Consider the following 26,171-nt stretch of genomic DNA (forward strand, 5'->3'; position numbering starts at 1 on the left):
GTTCTAAGCTTACAACCTGGGATCGCACCATGCGTTCCGCCCTTCCCTGGTCGCTTCCCCCATTCCACACTCCACAGCTCCGCAGCCAGGCAGCCTGACTTGCAACTGACTGTGAATCTGTAATACCTCGCCTCTACGCCCAGCGGCCAGCGCTCCCCAACTCCCCCAGAGCTTGCCTGGCCACGCCTGGCAGCCCGTCGCCCAAACTCACCGTGCCCGGTCCCGCGCTGCATCTATGGAGACCGCCTGAAATTCCAGCTCTCAAGTCTACGTCAGCATTCTGCTAAGATCGCTTGATTGGGGCATCGTCGTGGTCGCTCAGGCGTCTCCATCATGGAGAGCTCTTCCTAGTTCCTACCATTACCCATTGGCCGGCCCAACCTACTCAGAATGCTTTCACATCGGGACAGCGTATGTATCAGCAAACGCCTTCAATCACAGCGCCTTCCGCTGCCATTCAGCACCTCCATTGCTCAGCCCACCAGCAGCCTTCTCTTCACCGGCGGCGCCCTTGCATCCCACCGCACTACTGCACCTGGGCGTGTGTCGGATGCACTTGCCTGCTGCGCCGCTCAAGGCGCCGCTATGCCCCTTGACTCCACCCCACCAATCCCACATGTTGACCGGACACAACTGACGGCAGACTCCACCGTCCCATGCGCATTTAGACTAGTCACCCGCAGTGCGTACGGTGGGGTGTAGCTAAGTATGAAGGCATGAAGGTCGCATCGCTGCGTGAACAGAAACGGCCGCGCCCCAGCAGTGCCGCCGCGCGCAGACGTACAGGCGCTAGGAGAGCCACTGGCGGCCAGCCAGCTTCGCGACTAGCGCGACCGCGCGCCTGCAACCCCTGCCTCGGCCACCCAAGTTGGCGGTGCCACACACGCGGGCGTGTGGATGGACGCAGCACAATGAGGCGGCAGCCCGACGCATCGGGCGACGGCACGTGGGGCGGCGGCCTGGCAGGCAAGCTGCTGTGACCACCCGGCTCGGCTGGGGTCGGGAGGGCAGCCATCGCACGCACGGCGCGCCCGGCTAGGCTCCTGGGCGGTGGCGATGCGCCTGTTGGGCGACCCACTGCTGGGCGCTCGGCGTCGCCAGCAGCTTGCGGACTAGGATGTTTTGCATGACGGTTAGGGGGCTGTTGTTGAATGACGGGCAGCCACTCTCCAATCGCCCATCGCCACGCCCCTACGCCCTCGGCGGCAGGCTGTCGACGCCGGGGGCGCACGGCAGGAAGAGCCGCCGCAGCAGGCCGCGGCTCACAGGCGGTTCGGGATTCGAAAACCAGCCCTGTAGAAATGCACGCGACGGCGACAGGCCAAGGCTTGGATGGGTGCAGGTGCAGCAACCCAATGACCCGGCGGGTATGCGTGTTGCGGCGTACAGAAGGCGAACTACCGTACTCTGGTGCGTGCAGCCTTGTGCAACCCGTCAATGTGACCTCGCAGCTCTCCCTGCATATGGCCATTGCTGCCACCCCCATCACGCGCCTCACCTGATGCATAGGTCCAACCACTGTGCCCCAGTAACCTGCACGGGATGAAGGTACACCCCACGGGTGCGGTGCCGGGTTCAGTGCGCAGCGCTACTTGTAAGGGCGGCTGCTAGACCATCATGCATTTGCAATCTGTGTGCTCTGCGTTGCGTACCTTTGTATTGCTGCCACAGAGATGTGTCATGCTCGACTTGAGGCAACGCGTACCCCGTACCCATACCAGACCAGTGCTCGTCGCGAGCCCCTGCGCTGCTGCTGACATCCTGCTGCTCTGTTTGGCGGTGCTGCTGCGCCTCCTGCAGCTGAGACGACAACGGATGCAGCAGCGGCAGGTCCGCCGAACGCGCTGAAGCCAATGCCAAGCTGCTACCCGCGTGATAGGCTGCAGAGGTGGCACGCAGCGTGGCCGGCGGCCGAGGGGCCGCCATGGGCTGGGGCGGCGGCAGGGTGCAGCCGCGGGAGCGTACGGTGCGGCACAGGTGCGGTGCGTCCTGCTGCAAGCGGGGGAACATGTCGGCATACCTAGGAGTGCTAGAGCAATCCACAAGGCTATCGAGGACGTGCGTAGTGACAGGGTTGCTCGCCAAGATACGTCTCAACCAGCTGGATTCGACAACAACACGCCATGACCTGAGATTTGGACCGTCCATTAGCCCTAACCCTGTGGGACAAACGCGACACGGCCGCGGCTCTCACCTCGTGGGGCACGCCGCACATGCGCCTGATTTTGGTTGGGTTCCAGACTGGGCCTGCTCGTGAGGTGCGGTCATTCGCGGCGAAGAACAGGCGCGAAATGGTGCCGCACTGCGCGGCGTAGTGGGCAGCGGTCTGAGGTGCCGTATGTGCGGGTGGACCTGGAGCCCAACCGGCAGACATGGAGTGCGCCCCCCGGTTGGCGGGCACTCACGTGCGGGTAGATGCCGTGCCCATTGATGGCGACGTGGCCGATGATGCGTCCGCAGGGGGTGCGGGGCACAGCCGCGGCGGGACACCACTCGCCCTCGATGTTGCGGTGCGCGTTGTACCACACACCCTGCAGTCCAAGGGCCCAGGGTCACCAATTGGGAGCGTTACGCGATGCGCTACCAGATTTGCATATGTGAAGCCAATTCACTTGCAATGTTGCCGCTGATGTGCTCCCATGCACATGTGTGGCCGCTCGATCCCCGGCCACCCTTACCTGCAGCTCGAGGGTGCGCGCGTCCAGCCGCACAGTGAGGTGCTCCCAGTCTGCGCGCAAGCCAAGCGGCATGCAACAGTGATTTCCCAGTCACCGCCTGCAGTGTCCTGCGCGCGACCGTAACCACTGCACACTGAGCCGTCCACCCGCCCGTCCACCGGACACGTCAGCCCGCCCTCCCACTCGGTCCAGACCGGGTCCCAACGGCCCCCCGGCTCGTCGCTCACCTCCCACGTGGTTCCCCGTCATTAGAATGGGCAGGCCGAAGGGCACCGCGTAGTGGCCGTTGAAGGCGTAGAATGTGATGTAGTTAATCTCGTAGGCCTCAGGCCGGCCATGCACTTGGTCCAGCACCAACTGGAAACCACGCAGGAGGGAGGGCGGTGGTTGGGCCAATGCAACGTATACCGTGCCGCCAAGAGCAATGAAGAAAGCAGGTTTGGATGTTTTCCAAGACTGGCGCGCTTGCGCTGAGGCTGACCTTGGCGTGCACGTAGATGGGCACCTCGCTGAGCCGCCGCCGGTCATGGCCCCCGAAGTGCATGGAATCAAGCGTCAGGCTGAGGTGCTCAGGGACCAAGACCCGGTCCTGCTCCGCCAGCAGCTTCTCCTGCGTCACCTGCCGCGCCCCAATGCAATGGGGGGTCAGTGGGGGCAGGGGTTGCCACAGTCGGTGGGGCGCCAGGGAGGTGCCCGAGTCGCTGGGGTGCAGATGGACCAGGTGATGGCCATAGCGTATCGTAGTACACACCTGACCCGCCGGGAGCAGCTCCTCTACGCCGCCTGGCACCGAGCTAAACTCGTGCAACTCCCCGCACCCAGAAACGCCCTCGTTATAGTAGTGCAGGCCAGCTCGTTGGATAAACCACTCGACGCTGCAAGGCACAGTATGGTGTGTGTGAACTCCCATGGTCCAGCAGAGTTCCTGAGGACTTGACTGCGAGCTGGCGGTATGTGCATTACATCCCCCACACATATTCCGTCACCCGCAGTCTCACCTACAAGGCATGTATTTGTCGAGATGATGTAAGAAAAGCACTGGGCAGTAGCGCGCGAGCACCTCATCTGTCAACGTCGCTGCCATTTTGCACTCCCGTCTACACCGCAACTGGTTTCGGTAAGGCCTTAGGAATTTCTGTACAGATTAGATCTTTTGGCCTGTATATAGGAGCTTTCCAATGTTGAGGCGGTGGCATTGACAGATGGCGACGGGTGCGTGCGAATGTGCGATGTGATGGGACAGGGTAAGGGGCAGGAATGCGGCTACTCGCGCGGCTGCCCTACAGGTATGGTATGTAGCTGGGCGGAGCCCTGTTCGACCATTCACCCAAACTGCCCTTCCCTCAGTTCCCTGGCCCCTTGTCCTTGCGTCGGGGATGGGGGGCGGAGGATGTGGAGACGTGCTCCGTGACTGGGCGTCGTACGCACGGTCGTACGTGTGAGGAGTTTTGGCCTTGTGGGACCGAGGCACATGGGGACTGAGCCCTGGATCACCCCTGCAGCGGGCCCTGCACTGCAACGTTAAATCCAGGTAAATCCCTAGTACAAGCAAGAGCAGAGGGGCCCTGCACTGCAAGGTCTGCAACGTACCTCTCGCGACCTCTCCAACCGCGTAGGCCAAGTACCTACTTGCCTTGTCCATCAGATCATCACGTGCATGGTCACACATCCTCGCATGGGCGCTTTGATATACGGATGACCCGGCCAGGGCCACTGCCTTGTTCCTCATAACCCTCGGAGGCTCGGAGACGGATGGACTCCTTGGGCCCCTCCCCTGGCGTAAAACAGGTGAGCACTTCCACACAATTCCACCTCTCCTGTGGAGCAGAGGTTAATCCATGTGCCACACCTCATGTGCGCAGTCACGTACTTGCACGCGGTCGCAAATGACAGCTCGACAACATACTGTATGTCTGAGGCCGCAAGCGTCTACCTCATCTCCCGGTGCAGTCCACACGATGGATTCACTTCATAATCACACTCATGTTGCCCTGTGATGTGTGACTCGTGCCCATGCATGCATGTATCACATGCTATCAGCTACCCTGCTCGACAACCAACTCGCCATGCGCACCAACTCCAAGGGCCGGCAAGCCTGCGGCGTCTCGTCAGGTGCTCCGACATCTCCACAAGCCACACACCCATGCCACGCCACCGCGTGTCCCAACACTTCCACCCGCACCCCCTGCTCGCAGATCCCGCAAACCTTTTACACCTGCAGGATCAGCTTAATGGAGATGATCTGGAACGGCTTGAACGGCACCTCCACGTACCCACCCGCCCCACCACCCTGCGACAACCCCAGAACCACCCGCAGCCCCTCCTCCTCCTGCCCATCACGCTGCCCCTGCGCCTGCCTCTGCTCCGGCCCCAGCTCCTGCTCCAGTAGGTCGCACAGCATGCCACCCGCCACCGGCAGCCAGTCCGGCCACTCAATGCGGGCCACGCCGCGGGCGCCGTGCGGCTCGTACAGGCGCAGCACCACCTCCGTAGCGCCCTCCTTCAGCTTCGCCCCCACCTCCGGCATCAGCAGCTGCTCGGCACTTGCACTGGTGGCGGGCGCCGCAAGGCCGTCCGGGCAGAGCGCTGACAGCACCGGCACGGAGGCAGCGGCGGCGGCAGCGGCGGCGGGCGCGGTGCTGGTGTGCTGCAGCGGCGGTTCTGCGAGTTTGACGGTGTCTAGGATGAGCGGCGGCTGCCACACGCCACTGGACGTGGCGTCGGGGTGGTGCGGCGAGGCGGGCTGCAGCGGGTTCTGCTGCGCGTTCACCACCTGCAATCGTGCATGTGCACGGGGCGCCAATTGCGTGGTAGTAAGAGGTGGGCATGCGAGAGTGCGGGACAGGCCACAGTATGCGTGTCGGTACCCGCACGTGCCCTGCGAGCCACCCTCACGCTGCTCGGAGATGCAGCCATACGCACCTGGAACATGGGTTGCTCGGGGCTGAAGGCCAGGCGCGGCCTGGCGTGGCAGAAGTCGACGGCGCCAGCAGCCGCTGCCCCTGCAGCCGGCGCGGCTTGTGCCAGGCTGAGGGCCGAGACGGCGGCAGCGGCGGATGCCGCCGCCAGCTGCTGTTGCGGCGGCGCCTGCATCAGGCGCAGGGGCGCGTTGAAGGCCCAGCCGTGCGCGGCCACGCCCGCCTGCTGCCAGGAGCCGGCGTGCGGCAGCAGGCCGTAACGCAGCGCGTGTGTGCCCATGTCCGTGTTGGCGTCGGGCGCCTTGGGCGACCTGCGGGAGCAGCAGGGAGGCATGCGCTCAGGACATCACAGCGGTGAGACCAGGCATACCGTAGTCAGACGGACAGCTTCATACACACGCACCCACACCTGAACCTGCAGCCGCCACCGCCTACCGCCCACCGCCCACCGCCCACCGCCTGGTGGCGGCTCACCTGAGCAGTGTGAGCCTCATGACGTGGCCGTGCACCGCGTGGCCGTACTTGCAGTCGTTCAGCAGCGCCAGCCCGTAGCCCGGCTCCGACAGGTCCGCCCACCTGGCGGGCCGCCGGGCAGCGCATGTCAGGTCAGGTCAGGTCAGGTCAGCTCAGGTCAGGGCAGGTCAGGGCAGGTCAGGTCAGGGCAGGTCAGGGCAGGACAGGGCAGCTCAGGGCAGGGCAGGGCAGGGCAGGGCAGCGTGTGTGGCATGCTCCGAATCACGCTACGGCAGCAGGTCGAGCTGGCAGGCGATGGGTGCGCCCGTGGGGTGCATCCCACGGCGACATGACGCAAACAGGTGCACAGAGCTAATGCCAGCGCAGCGCGTTGTCCGCCGCTCTTACTTGTGCGCGCACACTTCGAATCGCGCCCAGTCCCAGGAGGTGTTGGTGTGTGTGGGCCGCTCCACGGCGCCGAACTGCACCTCGTAGGCGGCGGCGGGCGCGTCCAGTGTGGTCGGGAACTCCACCTTGAGGGCGGTGCGGTTCTCCGCCCACACCACCTCGGTGTGGAACTCCAGCCTGGTGGGGTGGTGGGCGGGTGTGGTGGTGTGGATGGCGGTGAGATCGACGATGGATGTCATACGGAACGAGGGCGGATCCACAGGTGCAACGGAGCGGCAAAAGCTTCGGGCGCGTTGTTGCGTACCTCCACTGAAATGAATACCGACTTCTTCTCCTTGCCGCTTTCCCTGCCCCCTTTCCCACCTCCCCATCTGCAGCCCCTTCCCCATCTGCAGCCCCTTCCTCCCCTTTTTACTGGGAATGGTGAAAGCAACCACCCCACCAACACCCCCGGGGCACGGACCTGGGCGAGCAGCAGTTGAGGCTGACCACCTGCTGCAGCGAGGAGGCGGCGGTGATCTGCATGCTGAGGCCCAGCCGCACGCGCGAGGGCGTGGACTCGATGATGTGCACCGAGGGCGGCGGCTGGCCCTCGCCCGCCAGGCAGCCCTTCTCCAGGTGATACACCTGACCGCACACGCACACACACGAGGTGGTCACACGAGCAGCAGCATCGGCAGCCGCAGCGGCGGACACACACGCGTGTGTGGTGCTTGGGGCAGGGCGAGTGCGCAGTTCGCGAGGTGTGGTGCACGCACAAAGCAGGAAGGGCAGTGTGAGCGGCAGCGAATGTGGCCGGCCCAGGTGCTCGCGGCAGCAGCGGCAACAACAGCATGGGCGCACCTCGATGTCCCAGGCGTCCCAGAACAGCGGGATGTCCTCGTACAGCCTGTGGGGCGCGGGGCGAGGGCAACGTGCATGTGGCCAGCCATGCGGGGCAGGGCCATGCACACTCCGTTTCCGTGGTTCGACCCCTCTCGTTGTCAAATCGGTACGGAGAAGTTGCCGGCCGCCGCTAGGCCAGCCACCCGTGTGCCTCACCTGAACACGTTGCCCGGCTGCCCCTCCGGCACCAACTCCCGGCGCCAGGCGGGGTCGTACAGACTCAGCAGCCGGCCCGCGTCGTCGAAGTAGGCCCGGACCTAAAGGAGGGGAGCAGGGACACAAGCAGGGAGCAGGGCAGTGGAGGCCGGAGCAGACCGGATGAGAACGTGCGTGTGCCTGCTTCTGGGCCGCAACCCGAACACCCTGTCCGCCCTCAGGCCTCGCTCCCCACGTGCGGTACCGTACCCTGTTGGTCCTCGTCCACCAATATCCTCAATAGCTACACATTGCGCTCGCGGACAGCGCCCTCACCATCTTGTTCATGAGCAAGTACACCGCCGCGTCCTCCGCCGCCACCGCCACACCCAGGCGCCGGCTGGTGGCCTCCGCCGCCGCCGCCGCCCGCCGCCCGCGCAACCCCGCCTGCGACGCCGTCATTCGCACCAGTCGGCAGCCGCCGTCATAACCCACACCCTCGCTGCTGTTGCTGCTGTCGCTGATACCGCCGTTGACAGTTGCCGTGCTGCTGCTGCTGCTGCAGGCCCTGCGCTTGATGCCCGCCGCCAGGTCTGCCGCCGTCAGCGGCGTCAGGGTAAGCGGCGGCACCTCCACCACCGCCAGCACCACCTGCGCCGCGCCGCCCGGGCCGCTGGCCGCCGGCACCTCCAGGGCCGCGCCTGCCGCCGCGCCCTCCTGCGGGCCCTGCCCCAGCACCGCGGGCCGCCAGGCGCCCTCCGCCAGCCTCTGCCTCAGGTCCGGCGGCAAGCTGGCGACCGGCAGGCTGACCAGCTCGGTGCGCGGGACCGCCAGACTGTTGAACACCCACGCCACCGGCTCGCCGGCGCCAGCAGCATCCGCGGCGGCCGCGGCCGCGGCCGCGGGGGGCTGCAGAAGTGGGCGCGCTCCCACCACCTCCTCCAGAGAAATGAGGTGGCTGCCAGTGCCAACAGCGGCAGCAACAGCAGCCGAGTTGGCGGCGGCGGCCGCGGCGCTTTGCGGCGCGGCGGCGGCGGCAATGAGCGCACCCAGCGCGGCGTCTCGGATCTTGCGCAGCTGCATCTTCATCTGCGGGTACCTGCGGCCAGAGACACGGCCGCGGACAGCCCCAGGCTTCAGCGGCGCGGCGTCCTGCAACCTGCGCCACACGCACGACAGCCTGCACCGCACCCGCACGTTCACGTCCTGCCGCGGCCCGGCGGCCTTCCCCCACAATTTATTTGCTTTGCTAACATACACACGCACACAGGCGCTCCTGTGCACACACGCCGTGCTCACCGCGTCTTTGTGACGTCGTACACGCGGCCGATGGAGCTGCCGGGCAGTACGTCGTGGAACTGGTACAGCAGTACGTCCTTCCAGATGGACTCCAGCTCGGCCCTGCGGGGTGCGTGCGGCGTGGGCGACGAGGCGTGGTGGAAGCGGGAGTAGCAGAGGGCAGTGCCATGCCTCAGGTCGCCTTGTCTGGGCTGCATAGCCGGGCAAGCACGCAGGGGTGACAGGCGTGCGCTGATATACTTTGCAGCTAGTTTCGTTATCTGTGCAAGGCGTCCTCTCCGGCCAAGCCGCACTCACCGGGGGTAGCAGTAGCCGCCAACATCGCCCAGCATCGCTTCCGCCAGCGCACCCGCCGCCTCCGCCTCTCGCAGCAGCAGCTCACAGGTGCGGTTGTCGTTCTTGTTGGCGGCGTGGGTGGTGTAGGTGCCGCGGTGCAGCTCAAAGTACAGCTCGCCACGCCTGGCGGCGGAAGAAGTGGAGGCAGAGGCGGAGGTGGTGGTGGGCGACAGCGACCGGGCTCGTGTCACAGGTTGCACGTCACATGGTAGCCATGCGGCGTCACGTGCCGCCGCATCGGCCCGGCCCCATGCCGCCCGTGCGCCATTTGCCCCCCGGCTCCACCACGGACCGCCTCGACTCCTCGAGTGTGCTGCCGCAACAAACCTTTCTTTTGTGATTCATTAACAAGCACGCACACCACACGCACACACACATACACATACACAAATACACGCATTCACGTCCGCAGCCGTCGCCTGGTCTGGTCTGGTGGTCTCACCACGTCAGCAGGTCCTGGCTGGCGCCCTCCAGCCGCCGGAAGAAGTCGCCCGGCGCCGTCACGTCGAACGAGCCCGCCACGCCGCGGCAGCCGCCCAGGCGCGCCAGGCTCTCGCACATGTCCACTGTGGGGCCGCCGCCGCCGTCGCCGTTGCCGAACAGCATGTAGGCCAGCGGCGCGCGGTCCTTGTCCTTGGAGCCGGTGGCGGTGGCTAACAGGTCCTTGGCGTCGGCCTGTATGGGGTTGGGGAGGTGGTGGTGGTGGTGGTGGTGGTGGTGGTGGGGTGCAAGCGGGTGCAAGGCAAGAGGTGGTGCAAGGCAAGCGGGTACGAGCGTGGTTGCAGCCACTGCAACAGCAGGTCCTGCCAGCGCTGTAGGTGTTCATGTGTGTTGCGTGTAAGAGGGGTCGGGGGCGGCAGCTAGGGGCGGCAGCTAGGGGCAGCAGCTGTGGGCAAGCAGCTAGGGGCGGTAGCTAGGGGCAGCAGCTAGGGGCCAGCAGCTGTGGGCAAGCAGCTAGGGGCGGGGCACCTGGGCGTTGTAGGTGTTGGCGGGCGGGAAGTGCGTCAGCAGGCGGCTTGCGCCGTCCAAGCCCGCCCAGTAGAAGGTGGTGTGCGGGAAGGCGTTGATGTTGTTCCAGCTGAGCTTCTGGGTCAGGAAGTAGCGAATGCCTGGGAGGGCACAACGGTGAGGCGGTGCAGACAAGTTCAGGACAGCGCCTCTGTGGTAGACGTGCGCGCGCGTCTCATGCAGATTCCGGACAAACCCGAAACTCCCGGCCATGCCGCGACAAGTCCAACCATGCCGGCCCCTGACACGCCACCACACCACCACCACCCACGCTCCAGTCAGCCCGCCGCCCCGCCCCTCCCCACACCAGCCCGCAGGCCCCTACCAGCCCACGGCACCCTGCCCAACCCCCGCCAGCCCGCCGCCGCGGGCCCGCACCTGCGCCCGCCGCGATCTGCGGCAGCTGCCCGCTGTACCCGAACGTGTCCGGCAGCCAGAACACGTCGCATGGGGCGCCGAAGTGGCGCTGGAAGAAGCGTTGGCCGAACAGAAACTGCCGCACAAGCGACTCGCCACTGGGCACGTTCGTGTCCATCTCCACCCACGTGCCTGCGCATGCGCGCACACACATGGAGCAGGAGCAGGAGGAGAGAGGGGCAGGGAGGCAGCTGGCTTGGGGCGGGACGGAGGGCTCCGTGCTGGCTGCCAAGCGGGCTGGTTGTGTGCTGGCGTCACGCTTCAGTACCGGATGCAGCACCCAAGCCGCCAGGCCGAAGCAGCGCGGTCCTGTCCTTTCCTCCTCTCAGGTTCCGGGCCGCGCGCTCCCGCCCTTCCGCCGCACCTCCCACGGGCACGAAGCTGCCCCGGGCCGCCGCCGCCTGAATCTCCGTGAACAGACCCGGGTAGTCCTGGAGCAGCCACTCGTACTGTTGCGCCTGTTGAGGAAGACGCGTGTGTGTGTGTGTGTGTGTGTGTGTGTGTGTGTGTGTGTGTGTGTGTGTGTGTGTGTGTGTGTGTGTGTGTGCGTGTGTGTATGTTTGGTGTAAAGAGCACAAGGAAAAAAAGCGCAGAGACTGTGTCTATGAATGCGGATGTTACAGAGGGGACAGTCCCAGTGTCTATGCGCACACAAGCTGAATACCGGTGGGCAGGCTGGTGTATGTGAGTACAGCCGTGGGCGCGTATGCAAGCGCGCCTGCAACGCCAAGCCGCACTCCCTCCGTCCGCAACCTTCCGCCAAACCTCGCCCAAATCACCCCCAACCTTCCCCCAAACCCCTCCCTGTTCCCAAAGGCGCGCGCACCGAGGAGGCCGTGAACACGTGCCAGGGGTACCTCTCTGCCAGCCTCAGCTGGCTGCTCCAGCTGCGGGCTGTCTTGCGGTGCGTCTCGCTGAAGGGCCACAGCCAGGCGGTGTCGATGTGGCAGTGACCCACCGCGTGGACCTGGCGGCGGGTACATTCATTCAAGTGTGGTAGGCGTGTGTCACAGGCGTGTCCCGGACCCAACACCAGATCCTGCCAGATGCATGGGGCAGTGCTGGGTTGTCGATGACCTAGGATGGAAGGATGACTACCGTGCGCCCCCCTCCCGGTACGCGCACCCCTACACCTGCTGTGTACTTCGCTACACTCCTCCGTGCCAATCTTTGCATCCCCCAAAACGGCCCGGCTCCGCACCTGCATGCGGTCGCCTGGGTCCCGCACCGCCAGCACCGACGCCGCCAGGGCCCGGCACGCCGCCACCGACTGCGGGTCGCCGCGCCTGTAGGTGTTGACGATCTGGGCCAGGCAGGAGTGCGGCGGCGGACTTGATTCGACATAGGTTACACAGCGGCCATAAGGCTGGCGGGCCAACGCGGACTGCTCATTATAATGCTGGCCGAAAGCACCCAAACCTGCAGCACACGGTCAAGGGGGGGGGGCAGGCGCCCCCCCAAAACAAAAGCGCAGCGCCGTTTAAAACGTTGCGCGTCTTCTGACTAGTCATGCCCATGTCTGGACACCCAACCCAGTCAGCTGCTGCGCACCTTATTGGCGGTGTACAGCGCCGCCTCCCCGGTGGCGTGCCCCGCCGGCAGCTCGCGCGCCAGCCCCGTCAGCGCCCGCAGGTCGTGGTACAGACCCGTCACCTCCACGTCAGGCACCGCCAGCTCAGCCTGTATGGGGGGGGCACACACACACAGACACACATGCACACACACACACGTGACTACCGGGATCGACGCAACGGCGTCGAGACGTTCCGTAAGTACTTCCTTCTGCTATTGACACACATGCGGTCATGTGACAGAGAGGAGAGAGGTGCGACGGAGCTGGACGGCGCCGGGGCTGCGAGGATGGGAGCGGCTGTGGCTGCCGCCGCCGCCGCCATGGCACGGCCTCAAAGCGCGTAGCGCGAACCCCAGGGTCTACTCACTCCGCGCAGCGCTCCCGCCTCCCCGGGCCGCCCACAGCGCCCAGCCGCCTCCTTCCCACTCCCAGCCGCCCACTCCCAGTAGCCTCCTTCGCACTCCCAGCCGCCCACTCCCAGCAGCCCACTCCCAGCAGCCTCCTTCCCACTCCCAGCCGCCCACTCCCAGCAGCCCACTCCCAGCAGCCTCCTTCCCACTCGCAGCCGCCACGCACCGCCTTGAGTGTGAAGTAGCGGTCCTCGTTGGGCGGCAGGATGCCGTCCGTGGTGTTGCCGAACATGCCGTTGGCCGCCATCTCCACATAGAACACCAGCTCCTGCAGGGCGCCGGGCACACGGTAGGACAGGGCACACCGGGTGTAGGGTTGTGGGGCGGGAATGGGTTCCTGGCGGCGTGTGGTTACAATCACAGGTCAGATGCAGGCGTGGAGGGTACCATCGTGGCGTGGATGATGGCCGATGGCATGATCACTGCGGCACCCGCGCCCACGTCATGCGCAGCCGCAACGCGCGCGGCCTGCCACCCGCCCTGCCCTGTCCACCCTTGGCGGCTGCCTCGCGACGACGCCCCGCGCTTCCATGTCGATGCCCGGGCAACCCCATGCCGGGCAAGCCACGAAGCCACGACGACCCCAACAGGGCCCACCTGCCCCGCCACCGCCGCGGGCGCCAGGAGGTACTCGTTGCGCTGGTCGGTGATGCCCTGGCGCGGCGTGGGGCCGTCCAGGTACAGCATCGCCTCGCTGCCGCTGTCCCACCTGCAGGCCGCCAACAGCGCGGCGGGGGTTACATTCATGATTGGTTTAGGAAGTGATAGACGGGGATTATCAAGGTGGTTGCAAAAGCGGTACAGGATGCACTGAAGACTGCAGACGAAGCAAATTGTAGCGTGGGAAAGCGCGGGAAGCAAGGCCAAGCGCAGTGCTGCCGCGCTACGAGCACCCGCCGTTGGGTCGGCCCGCCTGAGCCCGCGCTGATACCCGCATGATTGCCGGCACCAACAGCGCGGTGCCGGCAGGTGCCTTGGCTCATGCTTGACTGCCGCAGCCTTCGCACCAGCGCCCGCGCGCCCACGTGTGTGTGTCAGACTGTCCCTGCGCACCTGAACATGAGCGGCCCCTCGCCCTCCCAGTCCGCGGGCGTGCGCGCCCGCACCCGGAACCAGTGCGTGGTCCAGGACGGCCCGAACGCCTCCCCCACCGCCGCGGGGCGGTACGGCATCTTGATGGCTACGTCGTATGGCGGGTACGGCACATCTGCAGGCGAGCAACACGACTAGCACACTAGCATTTTCCCTTCCAGATACACTCGCCACTCTCGCTCGTCGGAGCCATATGCCTCTCGTGCTCACCCTTCGGGTGACTGTACACCTCCAGGCTGACCGCATCGGCGCTGCGGCGGCGCCACATGGCCGCGCGCAGGTTGACGTCCGCGAACTGCCCCGCGGCCAGGAAGCCGTCAAGCCGGCCGAGCGTGATGTCGCGGTGGTGCTGGGGCACCCAGCGCCCAGGCACGTCCGACACAGCCGGCGCCGCGCCGGCCGCTGGGGCGGCTGGGCCCGCGGCGCCGCTGCCTCCTGATGCCGGTCTCATGGCTGTGAGCGTCGCTGCCGGAGATGGCGCGCCTGGGGTCGCGAGAAGCGGGCTGGGGGGAAAGCGCGTGGCCTGCGGAAGGGCGCGTAGGCCAGGACACGAGGCACACGTCGGCCTGTGCGTCTTTGAGCAAGGGACTTGCCGGGTACCTCTGCAGCGCTCCAGCATGCGCACAACAGGAGTTCAGAGCAACGCGGAGAGCTGACTCGTGGATATGCACTGGTGGACGGAACCAGCGGAAGAACCAACTCTCTGCACCCTTGCCCCGCCCCGCCCCGCCCGTCTTCAGCGCGGGCATAATGCTATTTTCGCTGCATGTAGGCGTCGCGCGTATTCCAAGCATGAAGGCGTGCCGCACCTGGATAGGACAGACCGAAGAAAGCGCGAGTGCACTCGATACTTTTGGTGCGCAACACCCTTTCGACACCTGTGGAATTGTAGTGCGCACCGGCTGACATGCAACATTGATACGAGGTAACCGCTAACAGGGATTCCGTCGCTACAAAACGCCAGCGCACAATTGCTCAGCACAGCAGGCCCCTTTTCCCACGCTCGCGTCGCATAGGCGAAACAAGCTGGAAAGCGTTACACATTGACATCCGTTAACAAAATATCTCAGCACACTATCACCGGGGTCCCAGGCGCCTAACGTGACGAAATGGACGTTGGCGCCAGGAATTCCTCACACCCTGATTCACAACAGGGCCGCGTGCTGACCTCTGTAGAAGCTGCTCAAAATGACCTGGAGGAAGGGGCGCCGGTGCTCGACGCGCGGGGCTTCGCGCTGCCGCGCGGGAGCCCCGCCAGCTGCACAGAATACCTGTGGGCCGTCTCCGCCTTCCACTTCCGCGAAGGCGCCCACATGTGAGTGTCCTCCAACCACTGTGGGCGCGGGCACCCCTGCCTGAAGCATGGGCATGCGCCGCTCAAGGGGCCGCGGATGATCAGGCGAGGGCAGGGGCGGCATGGCACATGCTGCCTCACACACGGCATTGTATCCCCTCCTGCGCGGCACCCCGCCTCTGCAGCCACGTGGCGGCCACGTGCTTTGACACCACACTGTGGGCGGCAGACCTGCCGCTGCGAGACGTGGCCAGCAACCTGCAGGTGGGTGCGGCCGGTATGTATGTGTGTGTGCGCGTGGGGAGGAGCGGATGGCCGCCCCCGCAGCGGTGGGTCCTGCCGGCGGGTTACTGGCTAGGGCTGGCTTCATCCTGGTCGTGCATGAGGATATGGCCTCAACGCTCTCCTTCCCATGTGCCTGCTACGTCGCTCCGGCACAACGGCAGGCGGACCTGGGTCTTGTGCTACCCCAGGGCCAGCTGCTGCAGCTGCTGCAGGAGGCACTGACGGCAGCGCAAGCACCGCCGCCCGTGCCTCCGGCCGAGCAGCAGCAGTATCGACAACAGCAGCAACAGGCGCAGCCCTCGTCATCGGCGCCAGCGCCAGTGACCACAGCTGCGAAAGCAGCCGTGGAGCTGCACGTGCCACATGGGAATGGTAAGGGGTTGCAGGGGCTACTGCCGGTATGCACTAGGCGGCCGCGCAACCGAATGATGATGTGCCACCAGCACCCAGCACGCACGGAGAGCTTGACCTGGCCCTCGGCCTTGCATGCACACATTGTAGGGAGCTTAGAGGCTGCTGGTGGCGTCGTTGGCTGTCCGCCGCCTGCCTCCATGACAGTCATGCTGCCGCCCTGCCGCTTCGGTGGCAGAGAGGTGACCGTTAGGTGCGGCGGGGCAGCAGCAGGTTGCCTTGTGCACGCACGGCGTGGGACACGCAAGGCATGCGGACAGCAAGTTGCGATCGAGGCTCGCATATCATCGCTGCCGCAGGCTATGAGAAGTCGCTGCCATTTCCCAAAGTTAGACTTGCTACCAGTTGCACGGTACCGACCCGCCTTCCAACTACCCTTTCTTGTGGCCCCCTGCACTCCTGCAGGCTGCCGGTGCATGGCAACATGCGGAGGATTGAGGGGCCGGAAGCGCAGCGGCAATGCCTGTGTGAGTCACCCGCCTTCGGGCCCTTGGCCAAATTGTGTTGCTGTGTCATGCTGTATAGGATACACTGTGGGTCACGTCTACCCTGCGACGCCTCCATTCTCCCGCCCTAAATGCCAAAACTTGCACACACATGCACACACGTATACACACGTGCAGCGCTGGTGTCGTGCCTGCACCGCCAGCTGGAGGACATGCGCGGAGAGCTGCGGGGCGCCCGGACCGAGCTCCGGCAGCTGCGGGACGAGCGAGTGCTGCTACTCAAGGAGGTGAGCAGGCGCGCCCGGCAGAGGCGCTCACATGCCGAGTAGCTGTATGCAGTGCTTTTGCAACAACCCGCCGTGTGCACTCACGTCCCTGCTCTGCATATGGTGTCGCAGCTTGAACTGAGCGCAGCAGGCGGCGAAGCAGCCGGCGCACAGACGTTGCGCAGCCAGTACGGCTTGGCAGGCGCGCCGCCGCCGCTGCCGGCAGCGGCAGCCAAGCGGCAGCGCACCGCGCCAGCCGCTTCGCTGGGCCACTTGCTTGGTGACAGTGGCCTCGGCGGCGGCTTGGCGAGCCGCTCTGGCAGTGGGCTTATGGCTGGCCTGGCATTGCAGTCGCAGCAGGCGCAGCAGCCGCTGCCGCTGGCGTCGCAGGCGTCGGGCGGATTGTTTGCCGGGGCGGCGGCGCCGCCGGCAGCTGGGGCAGGAGGAGCCGCGGCGGCAGCACAGACGGCGTCGCGGGTGAACTGGGGCCTGTGGTCGGAGCCTCAATCGCAGTCGCAAGGGGGGTCTCAGGCCCAGCAGCAGGCCCAGCCACCTGCCGCGGCGAAGCTGCAAGGCGCGCCCCAGCCTGCGGCGGCCTCAGGCGCTGCGGCCGGGGCCGCAGATGCATCTGCGGCAGGCGCAGCTGGGGAGTCTCCTGCTGCTCTGGCCCTGGAGGGTGCGGGGGCTGGCGCGGGCGATGGCCCGTCGGCAGCTGCCGTCACCATCGGGCAGGAAGGGGGCGGCTCGGCCGATCCGGCACCGGGGCAAGCGTCGGCGCAGCATCAGGAGTTGGCGGCAGTTGCAGCCCAGGCGCGGGACCCCTCTCGCGTGGCTGTCAGTATACGGCTGGGAGGCGGGCCGCCGGGGCGGGGCCGAGGCGGCGCCCGCGGCGCATGGCCGCGCAGGTGACCGCCGCCTGAGTCGGCGATTCGTGGCAACGTACCCATAGCTTGCGCCTCAAACAATAAGGGCATGAAACCAGTTCAGGTCTGCCGGCGGGGCGAACCTCTGGTGTGCTGCTGATGCCGGCGCGGCGTCAGGCGATGTAGCAGCGCAGACACCCGGCACAAAGAATGCGGTCGCAAGCGCCACTGACAGGTGGGTGACACCGATATCAAGTTTGCGGTCAAGACGACTTGTGACATATCAGCCGCATGATTGCCTCACTGAAACTTCGTCTTTGCAGGCTACCCATCGGGCTCGCTGGCTCGCTGGCCCAAACCCGCCCATATCGACCTCAGGCGAGCACGGACCGCCAGTCGACCAGCGAGTCAATACTGCATATATGGAGGGACTGGGAGCGTCAGGGACTCAGGGGGGACGAGTTTGGCGTCGGGGAACACCCAACCAACCTCAAGCCCCTCCGCATGGCAAGGGCCGTACGGCATCTGGGACACACCCGGACTTTGAATTTGAAACGTCCGCCTCATCACCGCGCGTGTGGAGGACGGAACGCCATGGCCAGCTGCGCTGAACAGGCCACCCAAGCGGCACAGCTGGATTGCTGGCAGTGGCTTCTGGATTAGCGATGGCGGGTGATGGGGTGCGTGTGTGCCGTGCCATAGGTGTGCGAGTCTGGAGGAGAGGTTGATCCTGTCCTCCCCAGCCGTCCGGCCTAGGTCCGTTGGTGTGAGGAGCTAGATAGGCTGATCCTGTGTTAGCGCTATTCCTCTTACACCGTCCTGAGTGGTCGTCTGTCCTAGGTACAAGCTTAACACATGGTTCGCGTGTGGGTACGCCGCGTTGGCGAGAGCCACGGACGGCCCTAGTACACCGTGGGGGCGTGTCGCACCCGTGGAGGGCACTGCAGGCTACTAGACTTCGGCGTAGTGTTGGGATCAGACGTGATTACGGTACTTGCGAGAGCTTGCGACGTTCAGACTTCCCGACTTGCATGAGGATCGCTGTACGCGATCTTGCCCCGAGGGTTCTTATGCGCTCGGGAACTTGACGGGTGTAATTTATATTGTCGTGCCTTCTGTGCCCACGTCAGTGCTATAGCTCACTGCTCACACAATTACAGCTTCAGCCAACGGCAGCCTCCCCCCCCCCCCCACATCAGGAGGCAGGAGGAAGGCACGGCAGAGTGGGCACCCAATGCAGCCCGTGTTAGTCAAGGCCCACCAATTGCGGCCGCCAGTAAATGACGGGTGTGGGGAATCGCAATGCGGTCCTGTGCGCTCCGCACCCGTAACGTCTCTGCACTGTATCAACCACTTGCCTAGAACTAGTTTGTGTTTTGCTTGCTGCGTGGGAAGGATGCCTGTTGGCCTTGTGACATGCATGTGTCACCTGGGCTGCCTAGCCCGGTACGCATCGACCATGCCGCATGCAGTACGACCGGGATGAGCCATGCAACCATTGCGTTGCTCTTACCTCATCCGCCCCCCCGGCGTACATACCGTTTATTACTTTCTTTACACCTGCTGGCTACTTCAGCATCACTCACGCCCCCTTTAGTCACTGCAGGCAGCTCGCCTCCATTCTCAGCCGCAGCCCACAGCCCCGGCCCCTCCATTCTAGCTGCACCTGCCTCGCTGTTGTGGCTTGCTTTGTTTCCATAGCCTCCCCGCTCCCTTGAAGCGGTTTGTTACGCCTTCCTTTCCTCCCTCCCTCCCTTTCGCACATGTGCTGCTGGGCGCCGGTGGCGCTGGTGTCTCCAGGTTGGTTCTGTCGTCTGGCGCGTATTCCGGCGCCTCTGTCACCCACCTGCCAGAGCCCATTAGCCCAGCCAGCAGCACATCTGAATGCCTCCACACAGTCTGCCAGCGGCGGACCATGTCAGCCTCAGCGTCTATTGCCAGTTTTGGAGGTAACACGTGTCATCGACCTGTCACACTCTCACGCGCCGCACCTAGCACCCCTAGCACACACGCACGTGTTCAACCTGTCAGTGCGGCATCTGATGGTTGCGTGGACAGCACGCCGCCTCTGTGCAAACGCACGCCGCGCCTTCCCATCACGGCCTGTCACACTCCCACGCACTGCACCTAGCACCCCTAGCACACACGCGCACATAACTCACCAGTGCTGTGTCCTATGGTTCGTAGCAGCGACACCACCTCAGCACTTGAGACGTGGCGTGGGCGCAGCCCACTTTTCCCACTTGTCTCACGCGGAAAAATTTTGGGGGTGAACGAAGCGGCGGCAGCCTGTTTCGTCAACTGAACGAAGCCATTTTAAGGAATTCGGCCACTGACGCCGCCCCTGCCTTCGTAAGATACGAGCGCTGCTTCAGCCAACGGCAGCCTATACCCCCAACACCAGCCACAGCACCTCAGACTTGAGGCGTGGCCTGGGCGCAGCCTACTTTTCCCATGCGATCTTGTCTTACGCGCCCCGCTGCAATAGCTGGTGCGCTGAGCGTGCATAGTGTAGCGATGATCCGCGCGGCCAGCACGCTAACAACCACATTCCATCTGCTCAAGGGTATCTATACGGAAGTCAGCAGCAGACTTGTGTTGGTACCGCCAAACCCAAACGAATTGCTCAGGGCCGCAACTCGCTGGTTTGCCGGCAGCTCCACTGCGCCCCCACCGCCAATGCCGCCCATGCCCACCAGCCCCGGCAACAACGCCGGGTCTGGCCGTGCCAGGTTGAGCGTGGGCGGCGCCCTGGGGAAGCAGGCAACAATGGGCGCAACCATACGGGTCAGTGTGCATCCGTGGTGTGCAACCTGCGGAGATACAGCTTTATAATACAAACCCCACGGAGGCATGGCAAACCTGCAGCCTGACGGCCCTCCACCCCGCCCACCTGCGGTGCTTGATGGCCAGCAGCGCAAACGCCGCCTCCACCGCTCCCGCCGCGCCCAGCAGGTGCCCCGTGGCACCCTTGGTGCTGCTCACAGCCACACCCGCCAGCCGCCTCCGCGCCTCCGGCCCCAGCTCCGAATCCTGTGCCGCTGACAACCCGCTGCCTGGCCCTGCGCCCGCCTCGGTCCCAGCCTGCGCCGCCGAGCGTTCCGCCTCGCCTCCGTTCCGATGCAGCGGCTTAAGCAGCAGCTGCCGTATCGCGGCCTGCTCGATGGCGTCGCCGGCGGGCGTGGAGGTGGCGTGGGCGTTGATGTAGGCTAGGTCGTCTAGGCCCACGCCCGAGCCCACCAGCGCGCGCCGCATGCACAGCAGCGCGCCAGCGCCGTCCGGGTGCGGGTGCGTCACGTGGTGCCCGTCGCCCGACAGACCGTAGCCGCGGACCTGCATAGAGCGTGCAGGAGGCGGGCGGCGTGGGAGGCGGGCAGCGGGGGTAGCCCATTCCGAAACTCAAGCAGGAACGGGGGGGGAGCTGGGCAATGGTTAGTGCGGCACGCGCGCACACGCGATGGCTTGGCCCCCGCAAACGCTGCCGGTGAGCGTGCAATGGACCCCAACCGCGCTGCTTCCCAGACACGCACGGGGTGTCTCGCTCGTCCGCTGGACCGCCCACCTCGCCGTAAATGGTCGCGCCGCGCGCCCGGGCGTGCCCCAGCTCCTCCAGCACCAGCACGCCCGCGCCCTCGCCCATCACGAAGCCGTCCCGGTCCGCATCAAACGGCCTGTCCACGTGGTGGCGATGACACGGGCAGCAGAAAGGCACCGTCAGGCGCCACCAGGTATGGTCTGCTGGCTGCTCGCTTCTTTCAACCTCCAGGGCCGCGTCCTTGCAGAGTCAAACACTGGAATGACACGTACGCATGCGCGACACGGAGGATGCCCTGTCCACCCAGGCGGGCGCGCACCTGGAGGCCTGTGTGGGGTTGTCGTTGTAGCGGGTGGACAGCGCCTTGAGGCGGCTGAAGCCTGTGAAGCTGATGGCGTCAACACACGCCTCGCTGGCGCCCGCCACCTGCATGCGGAAGCGGGCATCCGCGGCGGCGTCAGCGAGCGGAGGCAAAGAGGCAGCAAGCAGCATGGGGGACGGCAAGGTAGCGCATTTCAAGTCGGCAACAGGAGGCAAGGAGGCGGGCGGTGACGCTCCATCTGTGCACGGAGCTGTGGGCGTGTGTCCATCCTCCACCGCCCGCACCCACCATGACCTCCGCCTCGCCGCGCTGGATGATGCGGAAGGCGTCGCCCAGCGCGTGGCCGCCGGTGGCGCAGGCGGTGGAGGGCGCCTGGTTGGGACCCTGCAGCCCGTACCTGCAGCGCGGGCCAGCAGCGACACAAGCAGCTGGAGCTTTGCCCGAGCGCAGACTCACCAGGGCGCCAGCGATACGCCAGGCCCGGCAGTTGCCTCCCACCATTTCCTTGACCCCGCGGTTGCAAGCGTCATGCGCGCCCCGGCCAAGCCGCCTCCCCGCGCGCACCGTATGCTGATAGCGCCGGCGGCCATGTTGGGCAGGATGCGCGGCACGAAAAACGGCGACACGCGGCGCTGCTTGCCGCCGCACACCAGCGCGCCCGCCTCCGCCACCTCGGTGGTGCAGCTCATGCCGTTGCCCACCACCACCCCCGTGCGCCGGGCAGCCGCGTCCGACCAGCCGCCATTGCCAATGCCGCTGCCACCGCCGCTACTCGTTCCGCTGGCTCCGCGGCCCTCTTGCGCGCCGGACGAGATTGTTACAGCGGCTCCGGGGCCCCAGCGCGCGTCCGCCAGTGCCTCCTCCGCCGCCAGCAGTGCCAACAGCATGAAGCGCGAGGACCGCCGCGATTCCTGCGCGGCATGGATTGACAGGGTTTGCATGACCAGAGGGCGTGCACTCGAGCCGATGAGCTGTAGGTGGATGGATGTATATTAGTATATGGCATGGCGCGTGCTGAGGCAACGAGTGCACTTGGGGCGCCAAACAGGTGTGCACAGCGTTGCCATTGTGGCGATGCACGAGTGCGTTGCGCCGCCCTTCCCTAAAGGCTGGGAGTGGCTTGACTATCCACCGCCCCCTCCCCTCGCACCTCTGCCAGCCCCAGCCTCCGGACTGCCTCCTGAAACTGCTCCTCGGGGACCAGGCCCGCCACCCGGCAGGGCAGCGAGGACAGCGCAGAGCGCTGGGACTGCGGGGCGGAAAACACGCGGCCAAGGACGCCAGGACGTCTGATGGGTGCGCAAACGCAGTCCTGGTCGTAAGGACAGTGTGACTTTCCAAAATCAGCCCATTGACCCATGCCTCATAGAACCCGCGCGCGGTCACCAGCACTGTGCTTTGTGTCACCCGCACCCGCACACCCGCGCCGCACCTCCGGCAGGTCTTCCTGCTGCAGCTGCCGCAGCCCACACTCGCCCGCAAGCAGCCGCCGCCACGTCTCCGCCACGCCCACACCCAGTGGCGTCACCAGCCCCATGCCGGTCACCACCACCCGCCGTGTGGGCAGCGGCGGCACGGCTCCAAACCCAGTGTCGGCTGCTGGCGCACACGCAAGAGAGCGTTTGGCCGGCTTACGGATGGCCGCACTGCGCCCTCCTGAATCCCACAGCCTCCCAGCCAGTTCATAATGGGTTCTCGATGCGAGTGTTGTGGCTAGCGGGCGCAGCAGGCGCCAGACGTGCACTTCGGCGACAGCCATCCAGAATCATATACTCGTTGTCCCTGATTGGTTTAATCCTATACAGTATGCACTGTTGGTGGACTAAAACAGCAACAACCAAGCCTTTTGGCACTGTTTCACACAGGATCCAGCGTATGCAATGAAGTCGGTTGCGCCCCAGTTTCCTCGAGGGAGCCTACACAGCCGTGCAAAGAGGTGATTCTTAGGTTATTCAACTCGCACTACTACACTGCATTTTTCAGCGTCCGCAAAGAAGAATGAAGAAAGCTACGGACCGCGACAAGCTCGAGGCCTTTCAACAATATGATGCCTGGGTATTCGACCTAGATGGCAAGTTTACGACCCACGAGTAAAATTGCAGAGCCGCAGCGCGTGGGGCTGGCCTTAGGTGGTCACAGTGCGATGGTTCCCCGCGCAGGCACGCTCTGGAAAGGCAGTACGCTGATTCCGGGCGCGAAGGAGTTTATTGAACTGCTGCGCTACTACGTAAGTACAGGGCGCTGTAACACAAGCGGCTGGGCCGTGTCACCGGAGGATGGTCTTGGGTGGGACATGACCTCTGCTTGGACCTCTGCCTTTGCCCTCGGACCGCTGGAAGGGCGTGAACGGTAGTGGGCACAGCACCCCTTCGCTGCCAGCCTCAAAATCACATCCGTCATATGCCCCTCACACAGAACAAGAAGGTGTTCTTCGTGACCAATAACGCCACCAAGTCGCGCGCCACCAACGCCGCAAAGCTGACTGCGATGGGCATCAACGCCACACAAGCCGAGATGTACACCAGCTCCTTCGCGGCGGCCGCCTACCTCAAAGCCATCAGCTTCAACAAGAAGGTGCGGGCGGCGTCGGGATGCAGGGTTGCGGGGACGCCTTGGCGGAGGCATGGACTATCGTGTGTTCGTGCCGTACTGCTAGGGGCTGGTGTCTTGACCTGTGCATGGCGCCCTCTGATGGGATGGCCGCGCGATCGCCGTGGCCCAGTCATGTTAACACAGCCTGTGCTGTTTGCTTGCTACTCCTTTGAAATTCTGGTTGAATATGTCAACATGTCCACGCGCCCGCCGGTGGCCTGGGCGCTGCAGGCGTACGTGATTGGCGAGGAGGGGCTGGTGGAAGAGCTGACGGCCGTGGGGGTGCAGTGCGTGGGCGGGCCGGCGCACCGCGGTGTGGAGGTGGACTGGAGCCAGGCGGAGCCGCACGTGGAGGTGGACCCCGAGGTGCGTGCGTGCGTGGTGGCGCGCGCGTGGTTTGGTGCGCGGCGCGTGTAGCGCGCGTATGCTGTGCTGCAGGCAGCGTGTGTGGATGTCAGCCCTCAATCAGGAGGGCAGCGATGTGGGTCACCGGGCATGCTGCTGCCTTCAGGAGGAAGGCATCCGGTTTGGCTTCCTCCTCCCCTCGGTGTGGTTGCACTTTGACGTGCCTGGCTCCGGCCTGCAGGTGGGCGCGGTGGTGGTGGGCCTGGACCGCTACATCAGCTACTACAAGCTGCAGTACGCCACGCTGTGCCTCGCCAACAATGACTCGTGCATGTGAGGTTCGGGCGGGCAGGGGGCGGGTCGCCGCCGGCTCCAGCAGGCCGTGGGTGACGCGGGCCCTTACGATAGCATGCGCTGCTCACCTGGGCAGTAGTATAAGCTCCCGCCGCGCGTGGCCAACACCTGCCTCTGCGCACTGCGCAGGTTCCTGGCCTGCAACACCGACGCGCGTGGACACTTCAGCCAGGCTCAGGAGTGGGCGGGCGCGGGCACCATGGTGGCGGCGCTGATTGGATCCAGCGAGCGCGAGCCCATGCTGCTGGGTGAGTGGACGACTTGAGAGCGGCAGGGGCTGGTGTAGAGGCAGCAGTGGTACGGGCAACGCGCCTGATATTGCTCTGTGGTAGCGTCAACTGCTCGTCAGAGCGTGTCATGTACGGTGATTCGTGTCAGAGCGTGTCATGTACGGTAATTCGTGTCGAGTGGTGTGTTTGGCGAGTACCCACCCTGGACAGTATCTTCCGTGCCGCGCCGCTCCGCTGCAGGCAAGCCCGCTTCCTTCATCCTGGACCACCTGTGTGCCACGCACCAAGTAGCGAGAGACAAGACCATCGTCGTCGGTAAGCTGGCAGCCGAAGGGGAGAGATCAGAGATGCAGCGCTATGCTCTAGGCGCGGTAATGCGGTCGGGACTGGCATGAAGAAAGCGCCGCCGCTGACCCAGACCAGGTGTTGCCCTGATGCGTGCCAATGTATTGCCGTTGGTCCCGCCCCCCTACCTGGCTATGCCTTCACTTCTTAAGTAATCACGAATGCAACTCCCCTTAGGCGACCGGCTGGACACCGACATCTTGTGGGGCATCCAGAACGGCGCTGGCACGTGCTGCGTGCTCTCAGGTGCGCACTGTACGGCTGGCTTGCTGCACCTCCATGCTGCACTTCTGGCGCCAGATACCCGGCGTTTTGCGGGCACAGGATGCTGCATTGCGCTTCTGCATGTGGCCCAGCCGTATGCCAGTCGCTGGTGCATTGCGAGCCGCGCCGGATGCCGGTTGTGTTTCTCTCCATACCCGTCTGCCCTGCTGCCCAGCCCTCACCTACTGACCATGCCCCTCGCTGCCCATTCCCGCTCTGCACCCCAGGGGTCACAAGCGAGGCGCAGCTCCTGGCCGAGTCCAACAAGGTGCGACAGCCACGACCATACGTACGGCGGCGCCCCCCGCCTGTGTATCATAATTACATCCATCTAGCGACCATGGCACCATGCAGCATGCCGCAAATACGCATGATCGCACGCCACACAAGTCTGCGAGAACGGTACCGCGACCGCCCGGCCTGCCTCTCGTCCCACGCGATTGGCGCCCCACCCCTACACGCCCTGCCGCACAGGTCCACCCAAAGCTGTACATGAGCGACATCGGCGACTTCCTGACCATCAAGAACCAGATCCCCTCCAACTGCGCCATCATGTGAGGGCGTGGTAGTGCCCTGTCGAGCGGAAGTGCATGAGGGAAGGTTCCATGAACTTCACGCATGCGGTTACGAGACGGCGTGCGAGGAGGCAGCCCAGGCGAGTGTAAGTGCGTGTAGGATTCAAGGTTTGCGAGGGTGACGGGCTGCAGCCGTTGGGGTAATCTCCAGGCGCAGGTGGCGGCGTATGGAAGTTTCATAAGTATAAGCTGGGGCGTTTGTGTGGAGGCTGCGTCAGGGCAAACACGGGGCAAACAGGCAAGCAGGCCAGGCCGTATGCAGACAAGGTGATTGGTATTACCGTGCTCAGAGGTGACGCCCGCACGACGCCACAAGTTGCACCATGTGGCGCGGATAAACTGTAAGAGGCAGAGGCTGCTCGCTCCGAGCCTCAGGCTCCGACCCCCGTGCCTGAAACGCGATCCGCCGGCACACCACGCGTACGGCGTGCC

The 26,171-nt window shown here is 65.1% G+C and overlaps 5 protein-coding genes across 6 annotated transcripts; 2 read left to right on the forward strand and 3 right to left on the reverse strand.

Annotated features, from left to right (window-relative positions):
• On the reverse strand, positions 1-3,847 carry CHLRE_10g437900v5 (uncharacterized protein). Of its 2 annotated transcripts, none has more exons than XM_043066752.1 (10): positions 3,677-3,847; positions 3,430-3,553; positions 3,160-3,297; positions 2,906-3,035; positions 2,679-2,728; positions 2,406-2,531; positions 2,195-2,302; positions 1,653-1,989; positions 1,499-1,533; positions 1-1,293 (listed from the first exon to the last, which is right to left on the reverse strand). In XM_043066752.1, exons 1-10 carry the CDS (start codon positions 3,760-3,762, stop codon positions 1,192-1,194), a joined length of 1,236 nt encoding a protein of 411 aa, XP_042920148.1. In that variant the 5' UTR covers positions 3,763-3,847; the 3' UTR covers positions 1-1,191. The 2 variants fall into 2 exon arrangements, with proteins under 2 accessions (XP_042920148.1, XP_042920149.1); XM_043066751.1 differs by having other exon boundaries at positions 1,653-1,992.
• Positions 3,848-4,081: 234 nt separating this feature from the next.
• Positions 4,082-14,497, reverse strand: CHLRE_10g437950v5 (uncharacterized protein). The gene is made up of 22 exons (XM_043066753.1): positions 14,422-14,497; positions 13,823-14,135; positions 13,574-13,727; positions 13,118-13,229; positions 12,687-12,788; positions 12,089-12,217; positions 11,739-11,840; positions 11,364-11,504; positions 10,902-10,995; positions 10,499-10,669; positions 10,082-10,221; positions 9,555-9,787; positions 9,074-9,235; positions 8,777-8,878; positions 7,814-8,576; positions 7,499-7,599; positions 7,301-7,346; positions 6,921-7,084; positions 6,458-6,634; positions 6,071-6,172; positions 5,601-5,907; positions 4,082-5,451 (listed from the first exon to the last, which is right to left on the reverse strand). The coding sequence occupies exons 2-22, from the start codon at positions 14,061-14,063 to the stop codon at positions 4,888-4,890; spliced, it is 4,107 nt and encodes a 1,368-aa protein (XP_042920150.1). The 5' UTR covers positions 14,064-14,135; positions 14,422-14,497; the 3' UTR covers positions 4,082-4,887.
• Positions 14,498-14,607: 110 nt separating this feature from the next.
• Positions 14,608-18,286, forward strand: CHLRE_10g438000v5 (uncharacterized protein). Its single transcript, XM_001690519.3, has 8 exons — positions 14,608-14,927; positions 15,092-15,170; positions 15,353-15,563; positions 15,693-15,795; positions 16,008-16,069; positions 16,226-16,335; positions 16,447-17,412; positions 17,501-18,286. Exons 1-7 carry the CDS (start codon positions 14,722-14,724, stop codon positions 17,221-17,223), a joined length of 1,548 nt encoding a protein of 515 aa, XP_001690571.1. The 5' UTR covers positions 14,608-14,721; the 3' UTR covers positions 17,224-17,412; positions 17,501-18,286.
• A 385-nt stretch (positions 18,287-18,671) lies between these two features.
• Positions 18,672-22,857, reverse strand: CHLRE_10g438050v5 (uncharacterized protein). Its single transcript, XM_043066754.1, has 8 exons — positions 22,467-22,857; positions 22,185-22,283; positions 21,599-21,945; positions 21,323-21,431; positions 21,032-21,138; positions 20,740-20,848; positions 20,071-20,510; positions 18,672-19,928 (listed from the first exon to the last, which is right to left on the reverse strand). The coding sequence occupies exons 1-8, from the start codon at positions 22,791-22,793 to the stop codon at positions 19,748-19,750; spliced, it is 1,719 nt and encodes a 572-aa protein (XP_042920151.1). The 5' UTR covers positions 22,794-22,857; the 3' UTR covers positions 18,672-19,747.
• A 110-nt stretch (positions 22,858-22,967) lies between these two features.
• Positions 22,968-26,096, forward strand: CHLRE_10g438100v5 (uncharacterized protein). Its single transcript, XM_001690518.2, has 10 exons — positions 22,968-23,105; positions 23,194-23,261; positions 23,450-23,608; positions 23,858-23,992; positions 24,213-24,304; positions 24,455-24,573; positions 24,796-24,870; positions 25,078-25,146; positions 25,392-25,432; positions 25,639-26,096. The coding sequence occupies exons 1-10, from the start codon at positions 23,033-23,035 to the stop codon at positions 25,720-25,722; spliced, it is 915 nt and encodes a 304-aa protein (XP_001690570.1). The 5' UTR covers positions 22,968-23,032; the 3' UTR covers positions 25,723-26,096.
• Positions 26,097-26,171: the final 75 nt, after the last annotated feature.

The sequence above is a fragment of the Chlamydomonas reinhardtii genome, chromosome 10 (assembly GCF_000002595.2).
Source record: "Chlamydomonas reinhardtii strain CC-503 cw92 mt+ chromosome 10, whole genome shotgun sequence".
NCBI lineage: Eukaryota > Viridiplantae > Chlorophyta > Chlorophyceae > Chlamydomonadales > Chlamydomonadaceae > Chlamydomonas > Chlamydomonas reinhardtii.